We start from the raw sequence: 12,319 nt of genomic DNA, 5'->3' as shown, positions 1-12,319 counted from the left end.
TGAACTTACATCAAAATGATCTTCACAACAATAAATCGTAAAAATAGAGGATAATTTAACGTTTGTCTTTTGGCCTTGGACCATTTTTTTCTGTTTTCGCTCATCCATTACTATTTATAAATATCACTACTAATTATGTATTAATTAACACAAATAACTAAAATTTTGACTCGGATTCAACAGCCTTTAAAAGCAAACTGTGTAAAATAAACACGCGTCTGGCTCCACTCAACCAGAAGAACGGCGGGTGACGTCACAGCGGCAAGGCGCGGTAGAGAGCGTTTGCCCGGCCATTTAAATTAACAATATTTAATTATTTTATATTAGAGGCATTTCTTAACCAATATCAACGATTTTTTTTGTTCAATTTGTAATTATATGAACTATTTTTTAAAACCATTATTTAAAAACATGCATTTTCCTCATTGACAACCTGTGTTAAAAATAAGATTTTCCATGGTATGTGTTTTCTGCCTTTTCTAATATCATTAACTATTTGAAACTAAATAAAAAAATAAATGCTAAAATTATCATATTATTTTACGTTGTGTAACAAAATATATTTTAACAAAACTTAAAATAAATCTTAAAACGCTAATACCCCACACTAGTGCAGTCAGGACCTTCTCAGGTTTGGTACAGCTGGTTCTTCTAACCATGAATATCTTTATTGCCCTATTGTTAAACGACGGTTTTTATTGCCCTATTGTTAACGTACCGGATGTGTCCATCTACAAACGTGTCAAAGCTGTCTGAATTTTACTGGAATATTGAAATTGGTCCCATCTTTTGGCATGTTACACTGTACACAAGAAAACGCTTTTTGCATTTATAATTAGGCTCTTGTGCTATCAGGCTGTTTGAGATATACATTAGTGATGGTTTGACTAAACTGTTTTTTATAAATAATTAACAAATACACTTAGTACGAAGAAATGGTATCAAGTTACCTTAGAAATAACGATCAATGACATTCGCCATAAAGTTTTATCATCAATAGTAATTTTTAAGATACCTACAAGTATCGAAGTGCATAATAATGCTCGTTAAAACATATCAAATTTCACAAAAATTGAAGAAAAATACAGGCAGCTTAATTCATATCTATGGCACATATAAAGACACCACATATTTATCCAGGTCATATCCATAAAAATTACCATTTCATAACTTACCATTGGGTACAATTTGACAGATCGATTCCAGTCAAAGCCTTGCAGGTTCTAATTGCGGTTTTTATTAATACTGAAGGATCTTTATCCGGATTTTCGCCATCCAGAGACGGACTCCAAGGGCCCCCTATGGCCATAGTTTCGTTCTTTCCTCGTAGGCCCACTAAAAAGTTTATCAATCGAGTGGGATGAACGAAATCTCTGTCTTCACTGTCTCTATCTCTGCGATCTTTATCTTCGGCCATAGCAAAACACCTCTGATAAATTTCCTCTATACCAGTTATACTCATTAACATTACCTTAAATAAAGATTTTTTTATACACAAAGCCTTGTATAATTGAAGAGTCCAGGGGAAAAACATAATAAGTGCCATTATACTAATTTTACAGGAAAGCACCAGACGGCTGGTGGTTATCAGGTTCTTTCCGTGTATTCTTTATTTATAGGTACTAGGCATAAATATATATGTATATATATCCTAGGGTTTAAGAACTAATTGCTCTGCAGAGTTTATATATTTTCTAGGGATCAGTTAGACCTACTACTCGTATAATATTGTCAAATACAAAAATTTAGAAATTGCCGCTTATCAAGTTATTCCCCTGGACCCTTCCATTGTGTCTGACATCTATGTATGACCTACAATAAAGAACTTAATTTTGGGACATTTTTATTTCAGGATAATATCTTCACTTGTACAGGGTGTTTCAAAGAGTAGGGGAGAGTCCGCGTCTGTCCAAACAATATAGTCTGTGCAATGTGGGTTCTAACGTTGGTTTGGGCACTATTGGTATTTTTTTACTTTATTCGATGGAAAACGACACTCTGAATAGAATAACATATCATACTATGCCAACTTTGGACATTTTTGTTTACAAAAAAATCGTATTTTAAATTTGGTTTGGACACCGTCCGTATTTTTTTTACTTTATTCGATAGAAAATGACACTCTGAATAGAATAACATATTATCATATATCAACTTTTGACATTTCTGTCAAAAAAATTGTATTTTAAATTTGGTTTGGACACCCTCGGTATTTTTTACTTTATTCGATAAAAAATGACTGAATAAAATGACATCATATGTCAACTTTTGATATTTTCGCATACGGTTTATTTGAAATTGTAACATGTGGTTCATAACGACATTTGACTCGAAATAACAAGCATGTGGTGCCAAATTATTTGTAAAAAAAATGCTTTTTCCAAATATGCTAATGAGCCCCCATTGTTTCACTTAAAAAAATTGAGATATGATTAAAAAAACAATTTGGGCATCTTTTAATCAGTCAGGACAAGACACGAAAAACATTGGATAATCAAATCTATTTTTCCAAGGCACCTTGATTAAAAATTAATGTTTTTAACACAGCCATGGCACTCTAGATTTACAATACGAGTTTTTTGTATGCGAAAATATCAAATGTTGACATATGATATGTCATTCTATACAGAGTGTCATTTTCAATTGAATAAAGTAAAAATATACCAAGGGTATCATTTAAAAACCAAAAGTTGTAGTCATTTCCGGTGAAACAGGAAGTGACCAAAAACAATTATTTATTATTATACCGGGTGCGTCTCAAAAGTGGCTCACCCCTATAACTTCTTTATTTTTTTAGATAAAACAACGAGATTTGGTATGTTAGTATATGACATAAATTGGGATTGATTGACATATTCAATTGTTTTCGGTCACTTTACAACTTTTGAGTTTTAAATAGCACCCTCAGTATTTTTTTACTTTATTTGATAGAAAATGACATTCTGAATCGAATGACATTGTCAATTTTTGACATAGTCACTCAAAAACAAATTCTATTTTAAATTTCAATCTAGAGTGCCATGACTGTGTTAAAAACACTAATTTTTAATCAAGAAGCCTTGGAAAAATAGATTTGATCGTCTAATGTTTTTAGTGTGTTGTCCTGACCGGTTAAAAGATGCCCAAATCGTATTTTTAATCATATCTCAATTTTTACAAATGGAACGAGGGTGGCTCATTAGCATATTTGGAAAAAGCATTTTTTTACGAATAATTTGATACCACACACTTGGTATTTTGAGTCAAATTGTCGTTATGAACCGCATGTTGCAATTTCAAATAAACTATATGCCAAAATGTCAAAAGTTGACATATGATATGTCATTCGATTCAGAGCGTCATTTTCTATCGAATAAAGAAAAAAAATACCGAGGGTGCCATTTAAAAATCAAAAGTTGTAGTCATTTCCGGTGAAACCGGAAGTGACCGATAACAATTGAATATTTAATAATTTATGTCATATACCACAGATTAGGTATCCTATAAGTATACAGATAAAAATCTTGTCCCTAATTCGTGGTACGAAAATTGTTTTTTATGACGATGTGCAAACGAGTCAAATTTCCTGTGCGCAAAAATAAACTCGCGTAAAATAACAATAAACAGCGTAATAGAGAGATATCGCTAAACCGAATAGCGTGCATGGACGTTAATAAGGCCAGGTGTTATTTCCTTTACGTGAGGTGATATTAACTCTCTTCATTTAAGCTACACGCACACTGGTGGGATCACGGCCGCGATCACCTTCACGATCAGGGCAGCAATAAAGTGTTTGTATACTTAAATCCCTGATCGTGATCGTGATCGCGGCCGTGATCGCGCCAGTGTGCCTACAGCTTTATAGTTATCGGATCGGAAAGAATTCTGATCGCGTTGCGTCCGCTATTTAAACTTAACCTAACTTTGAATTTAAAACTTTGAAATTGTTTTGTTTACTAGGTATTTTAAAACTAAAGGGCTAAAGTACTTATTTCCAGTGCTTTATTGTTCAACGTCTGTCAGTGGGTTTAGGGCAACAAGCAACAAATTCTCTTAGAAGGGCTAAGTCGTCATCTGCTGCAAACCTAAGACTCTTTATAGGTTCTTTAGTATTGGAAGAGGTGGAATCCATATTTTGGGCCATATTTATTTAATTAAAACTAATCCCCCAGCTACTTAAATATCAAATTACCTAATAAAACTAAAGCAATAATTCAAAACAATTCAAACATAACCTAAAATAAAAGATCTCGCCTGCCGACTCCTGTTGTCAAATACCCGCACATGCCCATTTAAGCAATTTTTAAACGTTATCAGAGGTTATTTAGAAAGAGCTCTTGGTGTAATTGATCCGCAAATTACGTCAGGCGGTAACGTTATTAGCGGGTGTTGCGTTAAAAATTGACTCGCGCATATCGTAACCATGATAAGGTACGCGTAAATACTGGATGACGCTATTCGGTTTTCCGATATCTCTCTAATAACTGTGCCGGTCAGGCGCTGTGCACAATTTTAGAGGCCATAAGTGAGCGTGCTATGTGCGCAAACTAGTCACCTAACTAGTGCCCGATTCCGAAAATTGGAACCACGAAAAACAATAAAGAAAAAACAAAGATTATAATCTGTATAATCTGTGCATATACTAACATACCAAATATTGTTATATCTGAAAAAATAAAAAAAGTTATAAGGGTAAGCCACTTTTGAGACGCACCCGGTATACCAGCGTTTCTTAACCTTTTTCAGTTCGTGGACCCCTAAAAATTAAGCACAATTTCAAGGACCCCCTAATTAAAAAAACACAGAAATTTTAGAATAAATTATTTTAGTACAAAAAATACATTTTAATAAAAATTAAAAATACTGTATTAATGTGAAGGTTGGTGCTGCTTTCTTGCAACTAAATTAGTAATATGCGTGTTGATGTTTTTACTTAGTTATAATCTCAAATCGGATCCCAATTGTAATCTGTTGCTGTATTTGTTTGTGAAGTATTTAAGAGTAGAGAATGCCTTTTCACAGAGGTATTATGGATGAGAAAAGCAGTAAATGTTTCAGTGCTACTTCTGATATTTCTTTATAAACGTTTTTTAAATTCACCCAAAAATTAAAGAAGTTTCTTTGAAATTATTTTTTAAAGCTGAATGACATGATATTTCTATTAATTCATTTTTTCAGTCTGTTATCCAGTTTTTACTTCTGTCTGGTTCTGAGAAATATTCCCGAAAAGATGAACTCAAACCGCGGAGGTGTTTGATCATTTCGTCTTCTACTTGCGTTGGCAACATTTCCTCACCTGAGGATTCCAAAAACGCTACCAGTGTTTTTGGCATTGAGTAATGATTTTTTGATATGGTCTAGCATTTGACTAAAGGCTATTATTGCAGTACGTTATATCTAATATATTATGCTTATGTTTTTGTCAGTGCCTCTTGTAATTGTCTTTGGACTAGATTACAATAAAGGCAATCGAGAAAATATATCTACGAGCGTTCAGCGTGCTAAGCTTAATGATTACGAGACTTGCTGAGACATTTAGTTATTAATTCAAATGTTCATAGATAAGACGGCGGACCCCCATACACATACTCCACGGACCACAGGTTAAGAGACGTATACCAAATACAAACATAATAACTAAACTACAAAAATACTAACATACCAAATCTCGTTTTTTATTAAAAAAATTGGCACCGGGAGGCACGTATAGCCGCCCATACTAAAATATGTTAATATCTCGAAAACTGCGACTTTGACTGATTTTGATGTTATTACAAATTTTGTTGCAAATATTATTCCTAATCTTAATTTGAAATCCGCGTTTCGCTAGCTACTGTAATTTTGGAGTTACGATTTTTTTAAGTATTTAACCCCCTCCTATACCCCCTTACCAACCCCCACCCCACCAAAAACTAATGGCCAGATTCTCGGGTGCCACAGTATTTTTGTGCCAAATTTGGTTAAAATCGGTTCAGCGGTTTTTGAGTTATAGTGTTACAGTCGGACAGACGGACAGACAGACAGACAGACACCACGAAAACATTTTGTATTTAAGTCATTTATGACCCATTTGTGACCCCTCATTTTGAGTGAAATTAAAAAAACTTTTTTTTTGCCGATCCTAATCCTTTTTTTTTGCCGATACCTATTGGTATGGTCGGCTAAAAAATGAAAATGTTATAGGGGTGAGCCAATTTTGAAATGCACACACCATATATATGGATAGGTGACCGATATATCGATATGTTCAAATATTATATTATTCATATAATATTTACATATACAGGGTGTCCCAGGCTGATCGTGCATTAGAAGTTTCTAGAGAACTACAACATCTAGCTCGGAGATTTTTTGCACATCATAGTTTCACAATGAGATCTATCGATTAAAAATATTTTCAATATGGCGTCACTTCCGGAAATACCGGAAGTTGACTTATTTTAAATGGGTGCCCCCATTTTTTATTACATACTTAAATTATCTGTAAAATTTTATGAATTTTGATATTGAACACTCTATATCTAACAATCACCGTTTTTTGAGAAAAAAAAACATTTAAAATTTTTGGACGAAAAAAACTACCTGTCAAAAATATGTGTATAGCCTAAACGTCAAATTTGGTGATTACCACAGCCACTATGTCATAAAGATGATGCTATAAAGATGTAGCTATCTATTTCAAAAATTAAATTGTTCGAATTTCATATAATAATGGCCGCAGCTGTCATAGAATTGAGCGATTAAAAAATTATCATAAATCATTTTTTTCAAACGGAACCGACTTTTTTTATTTCACTAGTGAAAATGCTTTTCAATTCGTTACTTTTTGACTATACATATTCCTATACCTAAAAATAAATCTTTTAAAAGTTATTTAAGATTTTGTTGCACAGCGTATATTTTTCTTGATTTTAACCAGTACCCTATGACTTTAAACGTCAAGCGATGTAAAACAATAGATCTGGCCATGTCATATTGTGACGCTTTGTTCAAAAAGACAGCATCATTTCCGAGCCAACTTTGCGCTGTTTTTTTTTTCGACCATATGGAATATTATTAATAATATCAACTATTAGATATCACTAAAGAGCGAAAATACGGAGATATATTTTTATAAATACACTTTTTAAACTGAGACAGTATTTATAATATAGGAAATTCAAATAATTCGTTTTTTGACAGATGGAAGTAAACTGTCTGACCGTTTGACACTTAATGTCAAAGGAAGGCTAGATAAAATCAAGAAAAATATACGTTTTCAAATTAAATCTTAAATAACTTAAAAACAATTTATTTTAGGTATAGGAACATGTATAGTTAAAAAGTAATGAATTAAAAAACCTTTTTATTAGTGAAATAAAAAAAGGGGTTTCCATTTGAAAAAAATTATTTATGATAATTTTTTAAACGCTCAATTCCATGACAGCTACCGCCATTATTATATGACATTTGAACAATTTAATTTTTGAAATAGATAGCCACATGTCTTCTCTTTATGTCACAGTGGCTGTGGTAATCACTAAATTTGACTTTTAGGCTATACAAATTTTTTTGACAGGTAGTTTTTTTCGCCCAAAAATTTTAAATATTTTTTTCTCAAAAACGGTTAATGTTAGATATAGAGTGTTTAACATCAATATTGATAAAATTTTACAGAAAACCTAAGTATGTAATAAAAACTGGGGGCACCCATTTAAAATAAGTAAGTTGCTGTCAACTTCCGGTATTTCCGGAAGTGCCGCCATATTGAAAATATTTTTAATCAGTAGATCTCTTTGTAAAACAATAATTTGCAAAAAATCTCCGATCTAGATATTGTGGTTCTCTAGAAACTTTTAATGCACGCTCAGCCTGGGACACCCTGTATATATTAACTAAAGAATATCGACTCCTAACTGCATTCTGTGAAGCCAAGCCGGTGAAATGGGTATATAAATCTTCTGAAGGAATTTGCATAAGTCGCTCAGTTAGCTGTGCTCAAGCGTAGTGCGCAAGCCAGGATTTTAAATTATCGATCGGATATCCAGACCAATAAGAGACTAGACGCTAGCACCAGCTGTTCCGAGGACTATAGAAACTTCAAATACTCCCATCTTAAAACCATTCATCTAGACAATTAATTTTGTCCCCCCCCTTCTCATAATATAGTCCTCCCATTACCCCACACACCCCCCCTTTTTTTTTCTTCCCCACATATTAGCAGGAATAATAGCTGACCATTCTTCGGCGGCTGATTCCTCGGAGGTGGACTTTTTTTAGTGGGTATCAACACGAGTCCCACACTGTCTAGGGGTTATTTCTATGACCATCTCTCTCGAGAAGGCCATGGAAATGATCACTATTCGTCTATAAAAGATTTTTCAACCACCCCCTCACCAACAAAAAAAAAAAAAAAAAAAAAACCAGCTGTTCATTCGTATGGCTCCGTCCAATTTCGTACGGCTTTCGTTTGCGTTCCCATTCGACAACTGGCTAATCCTGGCTAATCGATATTCGGAATTTTGGAGTTGCACTGTTGCGCCAGTATCTGCCTAACAGACGAACTTATGTGAAATATACATGGACCGATTATCTAGTTGTCTCTAACTCGGCTTCAACTCCAACACATTGCAGGGATAGGCGATAATCCGTATATATTTGATATGTATATGATTATTTATATTCCTATGTTCATATATTGATAATTTTAAAGTCACCTATTATTATTTGATCTATGGATAGTTATCGATATATCCAAAAAAAAATCCCCATCCCTAATTGAGACACCCTAGACAAGTGAATATGGTATCCTAAAATATTAGGTCTGTACTTAAACAAAATTGATTATAGAACCTATAGATGGATTTTTGCAATTACTCTGCACAAAAACAACACATATTTTATTACCTTAGCGCAGAATCTATAATCAGCATCTGCCGGTTCCAGGACTGCATCATTTTCAGTTACAGATTCCAGTTCCTTATTCATAATATTAAACAAGCAAGGCTTATTTAGTGCATAAGGTTTGTCTGGTGGAAAGGCGTCTACCCAGCGTACGTAGGTGTGAAAAAAATCAGAGGGTATATACAAATTGTTATATCTTCTTTTTATTTCGAGTACGTCTGCTTGAGCCCTAAATATTAAGTTATATTATAATCATATACAGGGTGGGCCAGTGTTCCAAATAATCTCCACGTGAGCTGTTCTATTGGAGGCTTTTGAAATATGACCATTTTTAAACTACGTTTAAAGCTTTCCTAAATTATAAACTAGTAAGTTAAATTATTTTTAAATCTTTGCCAAACTACTTATACTAAAATGAATTATATTCATAAATTATGTTAGTATATACAGGGTAAGTCAAAAACTAGATACTAGATGACAATAATTTTCTCTTCTTGTATGTAAAACTGTCCTTGTGACACTTCAAGTAAAAAAATCATTGCAAAATTAATTTAAACTATTGTTTTTATTTTTGTCTAAGACAGGTGTATCAATTTTAGTGTAAATCCACACCATTGTAGGAAAAGCAGATATATTACCATAGAAACGCGTTTAGATTTTTGGGATTTGGAAAAAATTCAACCATATTTTCATGTTTTTTTTTAATTTTTTCAAAAACGCCTAGGAAATTTGGAAAAGTATAAACGGGATTAACCATTTTAAAACAAGCAAATTTTTTTATGAAGAATGCATTTTTCTCAAAATATCAATTATAAAAAAGTTTTTCCTCTTATGAAGACAATCCAGGGACATACTTTAAAGCTAAATCTTAAATAACTTAAAAACGAATTATTTGAGGTACAGGAAGTCAAAAAGTAACAAATTTTAAAAACGAAAGTATCGAAAGCCCTTTCACGAGTGAAATAAAAAAAGTGAATTTCCATTTAAAAAAAAATGATTTATCATAATTTTTTAATCGCTCAGTTCCATGACAGCTGTGACCATTATTACATGACATTCGGACAATTTAATTTTTGACATAGATAGCCACATGTCTTCTCTTTATGGTACAGTGGCTGTGGCAATTACTAAATTTGACGTTTAGGCTATATACATATTTTTGACAGGCAGTTTTTTCCTCCCAACAATTATTATATTTTTTTTTCTCAAAAAACGGTTAACGTTAGCTATAGAGTGTTTAATATCAAAATTCACAAAATTTTACAGAGAATTTAAGTATGTAATAAAAAATGATGTCACCCATTTAAAATAAGTAAGTTGCTGTCAACTTACGGTACTTCCGAAAGTGCCGCCATATTGAAAATATTTTTAATCAATAGATCTCATTGTGAAACAATGATATGCACAAAATCTTGTATCTAGATATTGTAGTTCTCTAGAAACTTCTAACGCAGGCTCAGCCTGGGACACCCTGTATAAATACTTGAGTTTTGTCAACCATTATACATACTTCATTCAATTTTTATAAAATGTGAATTAGAAGTACATCATTATTATAGACCGGGGGCCACATTTAGCTTTGTCGTCCCGGGCTCCCGACAGGCTTAGTCCGCCACTGGTTAGTATCTAGTACAGTATTAATATTTTTGGCGAAGAAACTACTATAACATACAAACAGTAAAAAAGTTACAATAATTTGTGATTTTTGAATTGTGCGAGTTTTTAAAGGTGTGGGAAAGTAATTTTAAAATGGCCATATCTCAAAAACCATTTGGTACAGACCCATAGACTGACATGATGGTATTTTTCGAATATTAATATTATGGCTTATTCACTCAATGAAAAAAATATACAGCATTCCATTTAAAAAGGTACAACTTTAGTGTAAAAATATATTTGAATCACATTACTGTAATTGTCAGCTGTGTGTGGCTGATGTGAGAGTGAAAATTTAAAATAGAATACCTGACATGGAACTATTTTAGAACAATGGTGTTTGAGCATTTATTTCTGGAGAACTTTGCCCTGAGACAAAGACAGCTTATGCTATTTAGACTCAAAAATAAAGAATCACTATAAAAAATGGCTATGCTCATACATGTTCTTATAAGGGAACATTCTTGCACAATGATCCTAAACATTCACAAACATTCCTCGTTCACAAATGGAAACAGTTTCTCTATTAAAACACTAAATATAATATAGTAAATTAACTTACAAATCTAAAGCGATTTTGGGTATTTGTACCATATATCTTGGCACCGCTCTAGGCCTTCTTCTAACTTTAGGCGATCTCGACCTCCTTCTTATTGGAGACTTCCTATCTTTTTCCTCCCTCTCCCTTTCTTTCATTCTCTCATCTCTTCTTCTTTTCCTATCTAGATCATCGTCCTCTCTATCCCTAGACCTATTTCTTCTCTCCCCAATTGAAGGTTTTGATCTGTCTCTACCAAAATCTCTATTATCACCACGTCTATTAAACCCATTACCATTATCAAGAGGAGGTGGGACTGCATTGTAGGAACTTGAATTTGAAGAATATACTTTAGAATTTCCCACACCACTACTGTTTCTGGGATCTCTAGAGGCATGCTGATTGCCTTGTAAAACCTGAATACGAGTGGCATTCCATTTGAAAGGCATTGATGTATTAAAAGAAGCTTCCACTAGAACTCTATCGCCTACAACAGGGTTGGAACCTTTATCACAAACATTCCACTGAAAAAAAACCTCATCGTCTACAAATCCAAAATTATCATGAACTTGAGTTATGATGCCCTTGAATACTCTTTGTTTAACTCCTAAAAAACATTTATTATAAAAAAATCAAACTTTACCGTATTTCAAACCTGGGGTAGAATTGTTTTGTAGATTACTATTGGGAGGTTGTGTTTGAAATGCAGTTGGATTTAAAGCTCTCGGATTTGGATAAGTAACAGCACCAAGTTGCTGTTGAAATATAGGGTTTGAAGCTAAAGACGCGTTTAATTGATTGTTGGCCATTTGTTGTAGTCCAAGTCCTATGTTTGGTTGATTAAGTCCCATATTTTGAAAAACTTGCTGATGCTGTTGTTGAAAGGGAACCATTCCGGAGTGATTTAAATTGTTTAACGTCCCCATCTGTGGCGGTAAAGTATTACCTTGATTCATAACAGGCTTATTTCCCCAAATAGCATTTTTGTTATAGTTTCCCAAGTTACTCATTTTAAAAAGTACAATAAAAATAAAAGTTTATATTTCTTGTTGATTGATCATATGTCACTTTAGAAAATGCAACATGCAACCATTTTGTTTTGAACGAATGTCAAATTAAATCGTCCCGTCAAATGTCATTTAGAAAATAAGACGTTCCGAAATTTTTCTATGATATGCGTTTTTGAAATCTTTTAATTGTTTTTAAATTTTAATTATTTATTCATATTGTATAAAGGACTGAACATATATCCTAAAAACAAGG

At 33.0% G+C, this 12,319-nt stretch overlaps 1 protein-coding gene across 1 annotated transcript in view; it reads right to left on the bottom strand.

The window, feature by feature from the left end:
* Positions 1-12,172, bottom strand: part of LOC115881352 (cell division cycle and apoptosis regulator protein 1-like) — a 29,998-nt gene extending 17,826 nt beyond the window's left edge. Inside the window, 4 exon segments of the mRNA XM_030898797.1 lie at positions 1,176-1,471; positions 8,866-9,091; positions 11,081-11,663; positions 11,712-12,172. Of these exon segments, the coding sequence (XP_030754657.1) occupies positions 1,176-1,471; positions 8,866-9,091; positions 11,081-11,663; positions 11,712-12,066 (1,460 nt within the window). The 5' untranslated portion in view covers positions 12,067-12,172.
* Positions 12,173-12,319: the final 147 nt, after the last annotated feature.

This window comes from Sitophilus oryzae, unplaced genomic scaffold (genome assembly GCF_002938485.1).
Source record: "Sitophilus oryzae breed Bouriz unplaced genomic scaffold, Soryzae_2.0 scaffold_1716_pilon_pilon, whole genome shotgun sequence".
NCBI classification, from domain to species: Eukaryota; Metazoa; Arthropoda; class Insecta; order Coleoptera; family Curculionidae; genus Sitophilus; species Sitophilus oryzae.
This window is presented reverse-complemented; position numbering and strand designations above follow the sequence as displayed.